This window comes from Podarcis cretensis (assembly GCF_951804945.1).
Source record: "Podarcis cretensis genome assembly, chromosome: 13".
Lineage (NCBI taxonomy): Eukaryota > Metazoa > Chordata > Lepidosauria > Squamata > Lacertidae > Podarcis > Podarcis cretensis.
In genome coordinates, this window is record NC_137182.1 from 57,085,003 (window position 1) to 57,102,655 (window position 17,653).

The 17,653-nt window shown below is 49.0% G+C and overlaps 3 protein-coding genes across 4 annotated transcripts in view; all 3 read right to left on the minus strand.

Moving 5' to 3' along the window:
- The window catches only part of LOC307202180 (uncharacterized protein), a 55,824-nt gene extending 49,197 nt beyond the window's left edge, over nt 1-6,627 (minus strand). The window contains exon 1 of the mRNA XM_079951937.1: nt 6,613-6,627. The gene's annotated coding sequence lies outside the window, so the exon portion shown is untranslated. The remainder of the gene's footprint in view (nt 1-6,612) is intronic.
- Nucleotides 2,040-6,016, minus strand: LOC307202172 (uncharacterized protein). The gene is made up of 5 exons (XM_079951920.1): nt 4,980-6,016; nt 4,720-4,801; nt 4,424-4,506; nt 3,855-3,981; nt 2,040-3,233 (listed from the first exon to the last, which is right to left on the minus strand). The coding sequence occupies exons 1-5, from the start codon at nt 5,379-5,381 to the stop codon at nt 2,149-2,151; spliced, it is 1,779 nt and encodes a 592-aa protein (XP_079808046.1). The 5' UTR covers nt 5,382-6,016; the 3' UTR covers nt 2,040-2,148.
- A 2,137-nt stretch (nt 6,628-8,764) lies between the features above and the next one.
- Nucleotides 8,765-17,014, minus strand: LOC307202181 (uncharacterized protein). Of its 2 annotated transcripts, none has more exons than XM_079951939.1 (6): nt 16,909-17,014; nt 14,424-14,916; nt 14,126-14,207; nt 13,833-13,915; nt 12,834-12,960; nt 8,765-10,181 (listed from the first exon to the last, which is right to left on the minus strand). In XM_079951939.1, the coding sequence occupies exons 2-6, from the start codon at nt 14,823-14,825 to the stop codon at nt 9,226-9,228; spliced, it is 1,650 nt and encodes a 549-aa protein (XP_079808065.1). In that variant the 5' UTR covers nt 14,826-14,916; nt 16,909-17,014; the 3' UTR covers nt 8,765-9,225. The 2 variants fall into 2 exon arrangements, with proteins under 2 accessions (XP_079808065.1, XP_079808064.1); XM_079951938.1 differs by having other exon boundaries at nt 14,409-14,916.
- Between the last annotated feature and the right edge of the window lie 639 nt (nt 17,015-17,653).

Here is a 17,653-nt window from a genome sequence, read left to right on the forward strand (position 1 = left end):
GAGAGAGAGAAAGAGAGAAAGGTGCCCCCCTCCCCTCCCCTCCCCCTTGGCGTGTCTCCAGGGGGGGCAGCCTGGCCCCTCCTCGCCCCGACCGGACCCCAATGCCTCGCCTCTGGACCCTTTTATATCCCCCCCCCGCCTTCTCCCGGCCAGAGGCCTTCCCTCCAAGCACCTGCAGGGATGCCGAGAGGAAGGAAGGAAGGAAGGAAGGAAGGAAAGAGGGAGGGAGGAAGGAAGGAAGGAGGGAAGGAAGGAAGGAAGGAAGGGGGCAGCCCTGGACGGGGCGGGGGCGGGGGCGGGGGGGGCGCCCTCCGGAGGGCTCTCTGGGGAGAGAGAGGCGGCGACTCCTCCTCACCCGGCCAGGCCAGGGCGACCAGAGCCCACTTCCGGAGGATCTCCCCTCCCACCACTTCCTGTCCCCTCTAGGAACCCAGCTCCGCTCCTCTTAACCCTTGGGATGCCGGCCCCCCCCCCATCTCTCCCTCTCTGCTCTCTCGCCAAAGCAGCCCAGGCGGATTCCCCGGCCCCTCCAGGAAGGCGGATCAGCTGCCTTTAAGAATCATCATCATAATAATAATAATCATAATTTATTATTTGTACCCCGCCCAGCCACTCTGGGCGGCTTCCACAAAGACCAAAAATACACTAATATGTCATACATTAAAAGCTTTGCTGAGCCGGGCTGCCTTCCGATGTCTTCTGAATGTCAGCTAATTGTTGATGGCTTGGAGATCTGCTGGGAGGGCGTTCCCTTGGGACGGGGAGGACCAAGGGAAGGAGGGGGCGGCTCCTGCCTGCCTGCCTTTCCCAGCCAGGGTCACTGGCTGATAGAGATGCTGCTGGGGAGATGGAGCCTGAGCCCTTCTGCATGCCAAGCAGGTGTCCCCAGGCCCTGAGCTATGGGGCCCCTTCCCAGAGTCCTCAAGGGGCAGAGCTGTGAGCTGCGTCTTGACAGGGTCTTTCACCAAACAGCCCCTTCATTCCAGCTGCCACCCCAGAGTATTCTTGTATTTTCCTTTTATGATTTATCACTACCTTGTTTTTCATTTATTAAGATTCATATACCGCCTTCATTTGAAGATATCAGAGGATTCCCCAGCATTAACGTTCAAAATAAAAACACCAATTACATAATAAAAACAAAAATGAAACACACCAATATTTCCGTCTCCCACAAAGACACTTAAAATGATAAAGTTTAATTAGCCAGAGGCCTGACGGTTATGTTGTGCTTACTTAAACACCCTTCCAAACTCTCAGCCAATCAACAGCCCCTCCCCCAGATAACATTGCCTTAAACCTATTATAATACTAAACTTGACTTACTATTATTACATAAATGACTTTGCTAGAGGAGTACACAACTTTAGACACAAACACCAGAATATGGCACCCAAATTTTAGGCAGACACAAATGCATGAACAATTTCTAAGAGTCTCATGGGAGAGCCAGTGTAGTATATTCCCTAGAGGATTCGACTACACCCTGGGAGACCTGGGTGCAAATCCCTCCTTGGCCATGAAGCTCACTGGACAGCCTTGGGGAGCCTAACCTGCTCACAGTTATTCTCATGATTGAAACGGAGGTGAAGAACCATGTGACCCCACAAGAACAGAACAAGAAAGAAGATTCTGACTAAACATCAAGAAGATGCATTACAGTTGGTTAGACTAGATCAGTGTTTCCCAACCCTGGGCCTCCAGCTGTTTTTGAACTACAATTCCCATCATCCCTGACCACTGGTCTTGCTAGCTAAGGATGATGGGAGTTGTAGTCCAAAAACAGCTGGAGGCCCAAGGTTGGGAAACACTGGACCAGATGACCCTCAAGACTCCTCCCAAAGTTACTACAGTGGTACCTTGGGTTAAGAACTTAATTCGTTCTGCAGGTCCGTTCTTCACCTGAAACTGAGTTACCATTTTAGCTAATAGGCCTTCGGCTCCTGCTGTGCTGCCGCCGCACGATTTCTGTTCTCATCCTGAAGTAAAGTTCTTAACCCGAGGTACTAATTCTGGGTTAGCGGAGTCTGTAACCTGAAGTGTCTGTAACCCAAGTTACCACTGTATTCTATAATTCCAGGATTTCCCCTGCTGTGAGTTCTTTCATGGGAAGTGAGATTTTCTTCCAGCTGAAGCTCTTTCCACATTTCAAGTCCTATTCGCTTTCTCCGTTGTATGAATTCTTTGGTGGGAAGTGAGATTGTCCTTTCGACTGAAGCTCTTTCCACACTCCAAGCACTTATATGGTTTCTCTCCCGTATGAATTCTTAGATGGGAAGTGAGATGTGAGCTGTGATTGAAGCTCTTCCCACATTCCAGGCACTGATATGGTTTCTCCCCAGTGTGAATTCTTTTATGTCGATGGAAGTCTCTTCTTATAGTAAAAAACTTCTCACATTCTAAGCACTGATATAGTTTTTCCCTTGTATGAATTCTTTGATGGAAAGTGAGGCTATCCTTCCGACTGAAGCTTTTCCCACACTCTGAGCACTGATACGGTTTCTCCCCGCTGTGAATCTTCTGATGTCGACAGAAGTCTCTTCCTGTAGTAAAGCACTTCTCACATTCCAGGCACTGAAATGGTTTTCCACCTATATGAATTATTTGATGGGAAGTAAGACTATTATTCCAATTGAAACTCTTTCCACACTCCAAGCATTGACATGGTTTCTCCCTTGTATGAATTCTTCGATGAGAAGTGAGACCGGAGCTCTGACTGAAGCTCTTTCCACACTCGAAGCAGTGATAGGGCTTCTCCCCCGTATGAATTCTTTGATGGGTTTTGAGATGTGAGCTGTGATTGAAGCTCTTCCCACATTCCAGGCACTGATATGGTTTCTCCCCACTGTGAATTCTTTTATGTCGATGGAAGTCTCTTCTTGTAGTAAAGCACTTCTCACATTCCAAGCACTGATATAGTTTCTCCCCTGTATGAATTCTTTGGTGGGAAGTAAGACTATCCTTCCGACTGAAGCTTTTTCCACACTCCAAGCACTGATAGGGCTTCTCCCCGGAATGAATTCTTTGATGGGCTTTGAGCTGTGAGCTGTGATTGAAGCTCTTTACACATTCCAAACACTGAAAGGGGTTCTTCCCAATATGATTTCTTAGACGGGAAGTGGCATGGGAGCTCTGGCTGAAGTTCTCTCCATGTTCCAAATCTTGATATGGCTTCTCCACTGTGTGGATTTTGTTGTGTTGTCCCTTCTTCTTAATTTCTAATTCATCACCACCTGCAACGAAGAGAGGAACAGATCAGAGCCCAAGAAAGAAATGGAGTTCCCAGTTTTTGAATAATGCTCATGAACATTTGTGATAAAGGAAGATCTGAAGATGAGAAGTCTTTTTTGAATTTTCACATCTTGGATAAGGGAGGTGATGGAGAGAAGATGAAGGGTGAGGAAAGGGGACGAGGCTCCCAGGTGGGAGCTGGGAGGGTTCGCTCTTCTGTGTCTGGAATAAGGATATAAAGTGCTTGGGCTTAACATACTCTAATTTTTATTCTATTTTAATTGGAAAACTTCCAATAAAAATCAATTTCTTAAAATAAAAAGTCCCTTTGCTCAACCAAAGAATGGACAGAAAGAAAAACCTGACAGAAGAAACTTCCACTTCCCTGAACATGCAGAAAGCCCATCCACACCCTGATGCTTGGGCAAAAAGGCAGAAGCAGAAGAACAATATTCGCAGACAAAACAGTCCCCAGCCCTCCATTCAAGGTGAGCTGTGGGGTTGTGAGAATCCCAGGTGCTCTGGGTGGCAACGTTGGGATCCATCCAAATATGGGAGGTTTGTCCCAGAGAAATATCTATTGAATTCCCAAAAAGATATGATGACCCAAGAGGGAACTTTACCCAGAGAGATCATGGTCCTCCAAGTCTCCTCCGTGACTTCCTTATGCAGAACTCTCTGGGCAGGATCCAGCAACGCCCACTCCTCAGCCGTGAAACAAACAGCGACATCTTCAAAAAAAACTGAGTTCTGAAAGAATAAGATCCTTCTCTTAGGCAGCATAAAGATTATTTCCTGCACGTTGCTCTTTTGCTTCCTGCCTGGGTTGTTTAATCAGATTGGTCTGCTGCACATCTGGATTATTGGTGCTTATTTTAATGCTTTAATGGAATTCTTTCATAGTGCATTTTAATGATGGTGTGAACCTTGGTGGAAATGGATGGAACTCCACGTTGTTTTATTCAGATCATTCTCTCTGTGCAAGTTTTTCAGTTTGCCAAATGGAAGAATCTCTCACTCCTCTCCCTGTGTGTTACTCTGGGGTGGAAAGACTCCCCAGATGTCCCAAAGACAATTTATAATGAATTAATTCTAGTGACAAGAGGAGGGGAGAGATTTATTCTGTCTCAGAAACACCCTGTCTCTCCCCCCCCATCCTTCTCTCCCCCCCCCCATGGCTCCTTCCCCCTACCTGATCCGGTTCCTCAGCCGCTGCTTCCCCTCCACCAGGATGAAGAGATGGAGGAGGAGGTCTTGCCGGCATCCTTCTTTCACCTGCGAGAGACAAAGGGAAGTGGGGAGACAGGAGTGCAGGATGCTTCTCTCAGGGGTGCATTTGGGAGTTTGTCCCCATTTCATATTATGTTAAAATACATCTTCTCTTATTTGGATTCTTGGCCCCATGTGTCTTCCCCAAAACACTGAAAGAACCCACAGATTAGTTTGAGAATTGCCAGAATGTGACCACACAGAAGAAAAACTTCTTACCCAGCAGCCTCTCTCTGGTGTCTAACGAAGTCCTCTCTGCCTCAGAGGAATCTGGTCGCTTTTCTGCCAACAGATCCCTTTCCTAAAAGAGCAACAAGAATTTGTAATAGAGAATATGGGGAAGGGTTAGAAAAGGAATGGCTGGGGCAAAAACTTGAGGGCTATCCAATGACATTCTCCCAGAAAAGGATGGGATTTAGGGGATGTTCTCCCTCCTGTTTGGATCCCCTTGGGAGCATCCAGAGGAAAGTCTCTCTCACCTGCTTCCTCTCCTCTGCCTGACTCAGGAGGAAACCTTCGGCCAGGGCCACTGCCTGGGAACAGGTCTCCGCTCCACATTCCCTCACCCAGCTCTCCATCTCCGCTGGGAGGACAGCCAGGAACTGCTCCAAGATCACCAGGTCCAGCATCTCAGCTTTTGTGTGCCTTTCTGGCTTCAGCCACTGGTGGCAAAGGTGGTGGAGTCGGCTGCAAACCTCTCGTGGTCCTTCAGTCTCCTGGTAGCAGAACTGCCTCAACTGCTGGCTCTGTGCCTCTGAGCGAAGGGTGTCCTCCTCTCCCAGGATCTTCTGCCCAGAGATTTCCCAGAATCCCCCACTGCTCCCCGTTTCCATAGCATGGCCTCTTCCTGCTCCAGGGCCAGCTGAGTCTTGCTCATCCATTTTTAGGAGGAATCCAGTTCTTCCTTGGCCAAGTTCTGCCTGTCTGAACTAGAAGTGCTGGCAAATACTGCAAAGCAAATATATTGTTCTGTTATAAAATTGACCCGCTGTCAGGAGAATAGAAAGGTTCTCTGAGCAAGTGTGGATGAGTCTTGCTAGGAACCAGGGCTGGACTGCACCACAGGCCAGACTCTGAGCTTTCTGTAAGAAAAAAAGGAAGGAGAAGAAGAAATCCTCTCGCCCTCCTAGGGGGAAACTGACCAGGCCAAAAGTGGAGGCAAATGAAGGGGTTTTTGTGAGACGAATCAGCCTATTGGCTCCTGCCTCTCAGTGTTTTCAGCCCAGGAATGAAGTCAGAACAATGTTTCATTTGTTCTGAGTGTAATGTGGGCACTAGGCCAGAGTGGGGCTCCTCAAGAGTTGCTCCCCCTCCCACCCCCATTTCAGGGCACTCTCCCTTTCTGCTTCTGTCTCATTTTCTAGCTCTCTGCATCTCCAATGTCCTCCAGACAGACTCCTGGGGTGGGATCCCTTTTTCTCTGTTCTGAGGGTCAGATCCTGATCTGGCCAAGCCCTTGAGAGCCAAATGGGCGAGGCCAAAGTTCATGTGGGACGGACCAAAGGACAGCACTAAGAAGCAAGTGCAATATTGAGTTTTATTATTGTGTTTTAAAGTCATCGGCTGCTCTGGGATCTTACGGCGAAGAGTGGGTAATGAAAATAATAATAATAAAAATACTGTGACGTAGCTTGACCTCCCCACAGCCAGCTCTGTCTGGGGCTTCTCCTGGATCCAAACTACTCCCTGGGGGGCTCGGGGGGCCTCAGTGACTAGCAGGATCCCTTTCCAGCTCAGACAGAGAGGACCAGGCCAGGGTCTTCCACGCTCTGGACCCCAGGAGGCCATGGCAGTGCCCTCCAGGCGGAGCTGCCCAAATGCTCTCTTGATTCCTTGTCTTTCTATCTCCCCTTTTCTCCAAGGAGCTCCAGGGGGCATCCATGGCCCCCCCCCTCACTGAAGCCCCACCACCTTGAGAAGACATCTAATTCCCCTCTCAAACTCTCCAATTTTCCTGGCCCAATTCAAGGGGCTCACATTTGGTACCCCAAATATCAGAACACCAGCAGGACTGGGGCGCAAGAGCCCCTCTCTCCCCCTGCGCTTCCTTCCAGCAACTGGACCCCCCTGCATCCCGGGGACCCCCCTCTTCTCCCCAATGCAGAGACTCACCGGCTCCCCGGAGGCGCCCAGGATGCAGCACGTGCAGAAGAGAGAGACAAAGGCCCCTCCTCCTCAGGTGGAGTTCCCGGTCCCCCCCCCCTTGACTTCCTCTCCGCTCTAGGAATCCAGCTCAATCCCTTTTAACCCTTGGCAAGCCAGCGCCCCCCTCTCTTCCTCTCCCTCTGGTGTCCTGTGCCGGGGAGTTCCGCAGGTGAACTCTGCCTTGCATTTAATTTTATCTGTCCTGAATCTTCCAACATTCTGATTCCTTGGATGTCTTTGAGTTCCGCTGGCAGGAGATGCAACTCTCCGTCCACTTTCTCTAGGGCAGGCTTGGCTTTTGAAAATTAGCGGGGGGGGGGGCTCAGTAATTAGCTAATTGGGAAGCACTGCTCTAAAGTCTAAAAAGCCCCAAAGGCTGCAACCTTTCTTCATAGCAAAGTCTGCCTGGATCATTTTGGCAGCCCTTTTCTGACCCTTTTCCAACTCCTCAAACATCCTTCATGCGGAGAGGCGACTGTACCCCCCATGAGGTTACGCCATAGATTGGTGACCGGGGGGGGGGGGCCTGCAGGGCTCTGTCCGGGGCCTGGTGTGGCTCCATCTGTCGATCTTGGATGGAGGAGTTGAGGGGATGCTCATCCAGTTTGCAGGGAGGGGCAGCTAATGGCACAGAAGACAGAATCGGGATTCAAGATTACCATTTACAGATTGGAGAACTGGGAGAAAGCTAACATAATGAATTTCCATAGGGACAAAGGTCAGATTCTGCACTTAGGCAGGAAGAACCAGATGCACAACTGTAGGATGGGGGACATAGCAGTGCATGTGAAAAAGATCGAGGGGTCTTGGTGGACCAGAAGCTCAACCTGAGTTCACAGTGTGATGCAGCTCAGAAAAAGCAAATGCTATTCTAGGCAGCGTCCACAGAAGTCCAGCGTAATACAGTGTAAATAAATACGTAGTTTAGATCTACGGACGGTTCATTCTTCTTGCTGTGCAATGACAGAAGATTAGTGTGCATAAATCAAGCTGGTTTATGTCGCTGAAGGGCACACTGGAATGAGGGGACGTGCCATTCCAGAGTTGTGCTTTCTGGGAGGATGCCCGGAAAGGTCAGGGAGACTGAGGGGTCATACATCCCAACAGTTCCGCTCCTTCCTCCTGGGCCGTGTCAGGAAAGTGGTATTGGGGGGATGAGTGTTCAGACCCCTGGGCTCTCACTTGTGGGGTGCCCCAGGGCTCCGTCCTCCCCCCCATGCTTTGCAATATCTACATGAAGCCACTGGGAGACATCATCCAGGGGTTGGACAGGGTTTTCCTCAGTATGCGGATGATACCCAGCTCTACCTCTCTTTTAAATCAGAACCAGTGAAGGCGGTGAAGGTCCTGTGTGAGTGGAGGCAGTTGGAGGACGGGTGGCGGCTAATGGATTGAGGTTGAATCCTGACAAGACAGAAAGTATTGTTTTGGGGGGGACAGGGGGCAGGTGGGTGTGGGGGACTCCCTGGTCCTAAATGGGGTGGGTGCACAGCCCAGGAGTCAATTTGGAGTCACAGCTGTCCATGGAGGTGCAGGTCAACTCTGTGTCCAGGGCAGCTGTCTACCAGCTCCATCTGGTACCCGGACTGAGTCCCTATCTGCCCGCAGACTGTCTTGCCAGAGTGGTGCATGCTTTGGTTATCTCCCGCTTGGACTACTGCAATGCGCTCTATGTGGGGCTGCATTTGAAGGTGACCCGGAAACTACAACTAATCCAGAATGCAGCACCTAGACGGGTGACTGGGAGCGGCCGCCGAGACCATATAACACCAGACCTGAATGACCTACATTGGCTCCTAGTACATTTCCGAGCACAATTCAAAGTGTTGGTGCTGACCTTGAAAGCCCTAAATGGTCTCAGCCCAGTGTACCTGATGGAGCATCTCCACCCCCATTGTCCAGTCTGGACACTGAGGTCCAGCTCCGGGGGCTTTCTGGAAGTTCCCTCACTGCGAGAAGCGAAGTTACAGGGAACCAGGCAGAGGGCCTTCTCAGCAGTGGCACCTGCCCTGTGGAACATCCCTCCCCATCAGATGTCAAGGAGATAAAGAACAACACAACTTTTAGAAGAAATCTGAAGGCAGCCCTGTTTAGGGAGATTTTTAATGTTTGATTTATTATTTTATATATATATATATATATATATATGTTTGTTGGAAGCCCTCCATAGTGGCTCAGGAAACCCAGCCAGATGGGTGGGGTATAAATATAATAACTACAACACAACAATTACTACTACTAATACTACTACTACTAAAATCCCTTCTCAGCCATGAAGATCACTGGGCAACCTTGAGGATCAGGCACTACTTCACAACATTGCCAGGGGGTTAGACTAGATGACCCTCAGTGTCCCTTCCAACACTACAATCTTATAATTCTATCGTATTCCCCGCTGCAAGTTATTTGATGGGAAGTGAAACTTTCATTCCAGGTGAAGCTTTTTCCACATTTCAAGCACTATTAGGGTGTCTCCATCACATGAATTCTCTGATGGGAAGTGAGTGTTTGCTTCAAGGTGAAGCTCTTTCCGCACTCTTGGCATTGAAATGGTTTCCCCCCACTGTGAATTCTCTGATGTCACAGAAGCGCTCTTCTTGCAGGAAGGCCCAATGTGCATTCTAAGGACTGATATAGTTTCTGCGCTGCATGAATTATTTCATGGGAAGTGAGATGGTCTTTCCTGCTGAAGCTCTTTCCACATTCTAAGCACTGATAGGGTTTCTCCCCTGTATGAATTCTTTCATGAGAACTGAGGGTGGAGCGGTGATTGAAGCTCTTTCCACATTCCACACACTGATATGGTTTCTCCCCTGTATGAACTCTTTGATGGGAAGTGAGATAGGTCTTCATACTGAAGCTCTTTCCACATTCCAAGCATTGATATGGTTTCTCCCCTATATGAATTCTTTGATGGGAAGTGAGATAGGTCTTCATACTGAAGCTCTTTCCACATTTCAAGCACTGATAGGGTTTCTCCCCTGTATGGATTCTTTGATGGGAAGTGAGACTGACCTTGTGAATGAAGCTCTTTCCACATTCCAAGCACTGATAGGGTTTCTCCCCTGTATGAGTTCTTTGATGGAAAGTGAAAGAGTCACGTCGACTAAAGCTCTTTCCACATTCCAAGCACTGAAATGGTTTCTCCCCTTTATGAGTTATTTGATGGGCAGCGAGTTTGATGCTTTCACTGAAGCTCTTTCCACATTCCAAGCACTGATAGGGTTTCTCCCCTATATGAATTCTTTGATGGGAACCAAGGGAGCGGCTATTATTGAAGCTCTTTCCACATTCCAAGCACTGATAGGGTTTCTCCCCTGTATGAATTCCTTGATGGGACCCAAGGGAGCGGCTATTATTGAAGCTCTTTCCACATTCCAAGCACTGATACGGTTTATTCCAAATGGGATTTTGATGAGACATGGAATCGGAGCTGTTAGTGAAGTTATCTCCACATTCCAAAGACTGACATGGCTTCTGCACTGTGTGGATTTTCTCATGGTTTCCCTTGTTATTCATTTCTAATTCCTCAACACCTGAAATGAACAGAGAGATGAATTAGAGCATCAGGGTTGAACAATGCTCATTAGCGCTTGTGAGAGAGGAAGAACTGAAAGGATTTAGATGACGAGCGTAAGCAGCGCACCCTTCCCTCCCTCCCTCCCTGAGTTTTCTTTCTCTAGAGCAGGAGCCCAGGACTAGCTGTGTGTGTCAGGTACCCCCAGAGGTGCTTTCTTTGGGGGACCCTCTTGGCTGACATGCTGAGCTGCTTCTTCCCTTAGATACAGAAGCAGGAGGAACAGCTTCGTGTGAAAAAGGCTCTGGAAGCAGGAAACCCTTTCTGAGAAGGAGAGAGTTGCAAGGGAACCCCCCGGGGCGATCTTGTCCTGTACCCTGAAAGGCAGGAATCTCAACTTACACACTCAACCACTGATTCCTTCTGCAGAGGCAGAAGAGTCATCCCAGCTCTGCTTGAAGTTCTCCAATGAAGGAGAGTCCTGCATCTTCCACAGAAGTCCAAGGATTGAGTCAGAATCTCCTTTCTTGTACCATGAAGCCACTGGGCTTGGGTCCTCCCCTCCAGAGCAGCAGCAGAAAACAAGGTTGCCCCAACTTCCATGGGAGAGCCCATTCGATACTGGGAAATCTCCCGATGTCACCTCCCATTCTGCCACATCCCAGATAAGTGATGTCTAATGTCAAGAAGGTGACAGATTCAAGATGGGAGACGGTACATCCATCCCAGTAAACATTTTAAACTGCATTTGGCTTCTGTTTCCGGTCTGTGCCAGGAATGGGTGACTCCTTCAACATCGCAGGGAAATGCAGATAAAGAGGATGGTGGGGTTAAAGCATTCTCTGGATTCCTCTCCGGGCAGGGGAGGAAAGGGCCCCGTGGCCTGGCATTCGTTCCCCATGGAAGGCAGGCACTGGGGGCAGGAGCACTTTGTCTGCTGCAACCACCCCCCACCCCCCACCCTGACTCTCTTTCTGGAAGCAGAGGTCATCCTACGAATTGGATGTTAATTGGCAATTAAAGTAAAGGCATGGGCAGGAGGAGATGCAACTACAATCTGTGTACATTCAGCTGCATGGATTTAAGGTTTGAACTGAGATAAGATATCATTCTGTGCGAGAGATGGTTGGGGGAGAGAATCCCATGGTTGTTTATTTTGAGTTTTTCGCTTTAATTTTATGATATGGCAACCCTCTCCAGAATGCAGGTTTAAGAAATATATACAAGTGAGGATGGAATAAGTTGGAGTAAGATTAAGATTAACAAACAACAACAGAGTCTGCGTGTGATTTGAAAGGAAGAAAGGAAGGGGAAAGCGGGGAAGCACTAGTGTTTGAATGGACTATGCTGGCAATATAGAGCCAACCTGCCACCCGCCACTTTTTATAAAATAACAAGGAAAGGAAATAAAGACTGAGAGGATTCAGAATGTAATCTAAATTGAAGGATAATTGGCCATAAATATCAGTTGTAAGGATGAAAGGAAACTGAGCTGTGGGAAGAAGGCAACACAGTGCTTCCTTTGTGGTGAAATGGAGCATTAGATCTGGCGGGAGGTCAAGAAGACAGGGATACAGTGTAATAGATACGGACAATTATTTGATATTTATTTGTTATGGATGGTTTTGATTTTGTGTTATGTCTTTTTTAAGTTCAATAAAGCAATAAAAAAGGAGCATTAAATCACTCTCAGACCACAATTCAATGCTAGTTATATTCCAAGGAGAAAAATTAACACATAGATGATGCAGACTAAGTTAAGACATAGAGAAAGGCAAGAAAATTACTAATGATTACTTTGAACTTAATTGCAACCAAGGTGTTAATTCAAAGGTTGTTTGGGACGCAAGCAAGGCAGTTTTAAGAGGCTATTTTATTCAGCAAAGTGTGTATCATGGGAAAGGGGAGAGAAGGGGGTCAAGAATGCTTTCCAAAGACACAGAGTCTGTCAGCTGTCCCTCCCTAGTGTTTCTTCTTCCTGCTGTTCCTCTTCCAATATTTCCCCGCTTCTCCCCTCTGCAGCCTCTGAACTATGACCATCTGCAAACCACGGTTCTAAATCTATACTGTCTTCTTCCCCATGGGAAGGTTCAGAAGAAGGGGGGCAGCCCTCACCATTCCTCCTCAGTCCAGCCCCTGACAAAAGGAAGAGGGGACAGTGATTCCTACAATTTGCGTAATTCCGTCAGGATCTTCCTGCCTCTTTCTCACCTTGCCCATCTTTGGTCATCCTGTTACCGTTTAACCAAAAGGTGAAAGGCTTGTGATCATGAGCAATGATCTGAACCTAGACACCTCTGTCTCCAACCTGCCTTTACACCCCCTTGCCATGGGGTGGGTGGATCCCACTGGGGAGCTGAGAATCCTGCAATGAGCAACCCTAGATTTGCATGTCTTGATAATGCCTGATGTGTGTGAACTCAGGATGTTCCCGAATGCCTTTCAGGATGCGGGAATAAGGCTTCCACCAGGACCCCATGGAGGCTTTTGTGTTGTATTAGAGTTATGTCAATCTCATACAGAGATAAACCATATCATGAATTCAGATTAACACACATCTCCTGACACTCTAGGTGGCAAAGTTGAGATCCGTCAAAATCTGGGAGGTTTATGATATGAAAATATTGACTGAATTTCAAAACAAGTATTATGACCAAACAGGGAACCTTACCGGGAGAATTCATGATCCTACAAGTCTCCTCCATGACTTCCTGATGCAGAGCTCTCTGGGCAGGATCCAGCAACGCCCACTCCTCAGCCGTGAAACAAACAGCGACATCTTCAAAACAAACTGGACCCTAAAAGAAAAAAGGTCCTTCTCTTACACAACATAAAGATTACCGTATTTTTCGCTCTATTGGATGCACCGGACCATAGGACGCACCAGACCATAGGAGGGGGAGAACAGGGAAATCCCCCCCCTTGTTCTCCCCCTCTAAAACAAGGTGCATTCAAGGTGCATTCACCCGAGCGTGTGGGGCTGCTTCCCCCCACCGCCAGCCTCAAAGATCCCTGAAGCCTTTGGAGCGCAGCGCCCCGCTGCCCTGCAGAGGCTTTGCGCAGAGCCGTCCCCAAGCTAGAAGAGTGAGACGGAGCCCTCCGTCTCGCTGTTCTGGCTTGGGAACAGCCTTGCTAGCCTCTGCAGGACAGCGGGGTGAAGGCACCCCGCTGCCCTGGAGAGGCTTTGCGTGCAGCCGTCCCCAAGCTAGAACAGCGAGACGGAGCGCTCCGCAGCGCTCCGTCTCCCTGTTCTGCCTTTGGGCTTAGCGGCGCAGCCTGCATTCGCTCTATAGGACGCACACACATTTCCCCTTAATTTTTGGAGGGGAAAAAGTGCGTCGTATAGAGCGAAAAATACGGTATTTACTGCACGTTGCTCTTTCTGCCTGCATTGGATTAATCAAATTTGTTTGCTGCACATTTTGACTGTGGGTGCATAATTTAATGTTTTGGGAATCTTTCATACTGTTTTTAATGATGGGTATGAATCTTAGTGAAAATGGGTGGACCTCCAGGTTGATATCTTCAAATCATTCTGTCTGTGCAAGAATGACAGTTTTCCATATTTGACAGATGAAAAAAGACCATGAGAGAGATTCATTTGCCCCCAGAAACGCCCTGGCTGCCCCACCCCTCATCCTTCCTCCCCCCCATGGCTCCTTCCCCTTACCTGATCCGGTTCCTCAGCCGCTGCTTCCCCTCCACCAGAAAGAAGAGATGGAGGAGGAGGTCTTGCCGGCATCCTTCTTTCACCTGCGAGAGACAAAGGGAAGTGGGGAGACAGGAGTGCAGGATGCTTCTCTCAGGGGTACATTTGGGAGTTTGTCCCCATTTCATATTTTAGCTATGTTCAAATATATCTCATCTCCTTTGGGTTCTTGGCCCCAAGTGGCTTCTCCCAAAAGATTAGTTTCAGAATCAACAGAATGGAATCAAAAGAAGAAAAACTTCCTTCCTCCTTACCCAGCGGCCTCTCTCTGGTGTCCAACAAAGTCCTCTCTGCCTCAAAGAAATCTGGACCCGGTTCTGCCAACAGATCCCTTTCCTGAAAGAGCAACAAGAATTTGTACTAGAGAATGTGGGGAAGGGTTAGAAAAGGAATGGCAGAGGAAAAAAACTTCAGATATATCACATCTCATTCCTTGGATGCTTTCCGAAAAAGGATGGCCCTTTTTTTTAGCATTTGGGGATCTTCTCCCTCCTGTTTGGAGCTCCTTGGGAGAATTAAGAGGAAAGTCTCTCTCACCTGCTTCTTCTCCACCTGCTTCCTCTCCTCTGCCTGACTCAGGAGGAAACCTTCGGCCAGGGCCACTGCCTGGGAACTGGTCTCCGCTCCGCATTCCCTCACCCAGCTCTCCATCTCCGCTGGAAGGACAGCCAGGAACTGCTCCAAGATCACCAGGTCCAGCATCTCAGCTTTCGTGTGCCTTTCTGGCTTCAGCCATTGATGGCAGAAGTGGTAGAGTTGGCTGCAAACCTCACGGGGTCCTTTGACTTGCAGATAGCAGAACCAGCTGAACTGCCGGCTCTGCGCCTCTGAGCGAAGGGTGTGCTCCTCACCCAAGATCTTCTGCACAGAGCTTTCCCAGAATCCCCCACTGCTCCCCGTTTCCATAGCCTGGCCTCTTCCTGCTTCAGGGCCAGCTGAGTCTTCCTCATGCATCTTAGCTCTCAGGAAGTCTCCAAAAGATCAGAAGGAACCCCTTGGTCCTCTGCCAAGTTCTGTCCGTCCGAAAGTGAGGTGCTGGCAAATTCTACAAAGAAAGACATTGTTCTGTTAGAAAACGGATAGACGGGAAGTAGAAGAAGGTGGTTCCTTGAGTAAGCGTAGACAAGTCTTGGAAGGAACCAGGGCCGAGACCCTGAGCTTTCTTTAAGAAAAAAGGAAGAAGGTAGAAGAAGAAATCATCTAGTCCCCCTACACGGAATGTGAATTATCTGGCAACACCTTGATGGTCAAGTGGGTGAGTCCAAACTTCATGTGGGCAGGACCAAAGGACAGCACTAAAAGAAAGTACAGTAGGATTCACCTTATTTCTGTGATTGTAAGTGGTTTTAAACTGTTTTGCTATAGTGTTGTAATGTTGCAATCATAAGGTGAAGCGCATGTAAATAATAGGATGAGTAATTAATAATTATAATAATTAAATTAACAACAACGTGGCATAGCATAACCCCATCACTACCATATCTGCTTAGAGGTTCTCAGTGACTAGCATTGCCCCCTTCCAGCTCTGGCGAGTTTGCCAGCCCCAGTCTCTTTGGGACGAGAGGAGGAGGCCGTGGTATTCCATGCTCTGGTTCCAATGGGATCATTGCAATGCAAAATGCAGTTGAGAGATTATGGGCTGCGCTCCTTCTCTTTATTAATTTCATTCACTTCTGGGTCCAGTTCAAGGGACTCACAGGAGCCGTTCCTTTTGGCCCCCAAGTATCTGAAGAAAGGCCTCCTTCTCTACACCCCCCTTGGGGGCTCAGGGGGGGGGGCAGAGGGGCCCTCTTGGTGGTTTCCCCACACTCAAGAGCTTTGGGTGGCCAAAGAGAGGGCAGCCTGGTGGCGGTTCCTCTCTCGGGGAATTTCCTGCCCCCTTCCCCTCTTGACGGAGCTCTCGGATGCCTGCCCCACACCACAAGCTTCTTTCACTGAACCCCAGAACTGCAGAGCTGGAAGGGACACTGGGGGTCAAAAAAAATGAGAGGCACAAATACAAGATGGGGGACACCTGGCTTGAGAGCAGTACATGTGAAAAGGATCTAGGAGTCTTGGTTGACCACAAACTTGACATGAGCCAACAGTGTGACGCGGCAGCTAAAAAAGCCAATGCAATTCTGGGCTGCATCAATAGGAGTATAGCATCTAGATCAAGGGAAGTCATAGTGCCACTGGATTCTGCTCTGGTCAGACCCCACCTGGAGTACTGTGTCCAGTTCTGGGCACCACAGTTCAAGAAGGACACTGACAAACTGGAACATGTCCAGAGGAGGGCAACCAAAATGGTCAAAGGCCTGGAAACGATGCCTTATGAGGAACAGCTAAGGGAGCTGGGCATGTTTAGCCTGGAGAAGAGGAGGTTAAGGGGTGATATGATAGCCATGTTCAAATATATAAAAGGATGTCACATAGAGGAGGGAGAAAGGTTGTTTTCTGCTGCTCCAGAGAAGCGGACACGGAGCAATGGCTCCAAACTACAAGAAAGAAGATTCCACCTAAACATTAGGAAGAACTTCCTGACAGTAAGAGCTGTTTGACAGTGGAATTTGCTGCCCAGGAGTGTGGTGGAGTCTCCTTCTTTGGAGGTCTTTAAGCAGAGGCTTGACAACCATATGTCAGGAGTGCTCTGATGGGGTTTCCTGCTTGGCAGGGGGTTGGACTCGATGGCCCTTGTGGTCTCTTCCAACTCTAGGATTCTATGATCCCTGCAATGTAGGAATCTCAGCTCACACATCCTTGAGAGCTGGACATCCAAACTCTGCTTAGAATCCTTCAGGGAAGCAGAGATTCCTGCTTTGCAGGGGGTTGGGCTAGATGACCCTCGGGCTCCCTTCCAACTCTACGATTCCATGTTCCTATGATTCTCACAGGGGCCACCCCCCAGGGGCCTGAATGGGAAGCCCCCCGGCAGGACTGGGGCGCAAGAGCCCCTCTCCTGCATGAAGCCACCAGAAGCTTCTTCTCCTCCTCCCTGGACTTGGGGTCCCCCCTGCACCCCCTCTGCCCCCTCTGGGGGGGGAGAGAGGAGACTTACCTCAGGCAGAAGCTGCACAGGCGACCAGAGCCCCCTCCTTGGCTCCGGAGGACCTGCCTCCTCGCCCACTGTTTCCTGTCCCCTCTAGGAACCCAGCTCGGTTCCTCTTAACCCTTGGAGCGCTGAGCTCCCCAGTTCTCCCTCTGCGCTTTCTCTCTCCTTGCTCTGGAGGACCTGCCCCCTCCCGCAGGATTTCCCTTCCCCTCTAGGAAGGCAGGTCAGTTGCTTTTAACCCTTGGGACGCGGAAGATTTTCTTTTATGGATCTTCGCGACCCCTGGACCTGAGCGCGCCAGGCCCTCCTGTCTTCCACTGCCTCCCTCAGGCTGGGAGCTTCCAGAACATTTTATGGTTTAGGAATACCTTATTCCTCGGGGTAGCCAGAAGCCCATTGCTGATTGCCCAGATTGCCTCCCCCAGAGTAGTTTAATTCTGTAGAAGAGAGGAATGGAAGCCAGACTGAGAGAGAGAGAGGGAGGAATTAAATAGTGGGTGGATATAGCAGACGACACAGAGATTTCTCCAAGTGCAGTGGTACCTCGGGTTACATACGCTTCAGGTTACAGACTCCACTAACCCAGAAATAGTGCTTCAGGTTAAGAACAGAAATCACACAGCAGCGGCACGGCAGCAGCAGGAGGCCCCATGAGCTAAAGTGGTGCTCCAGGTTAAGAACAGTTTCAGGTTAAGTACAGACCTCCGGAACGAATTAAGTATTTAACCCAAGGTACCACTGTAGTTCTTTG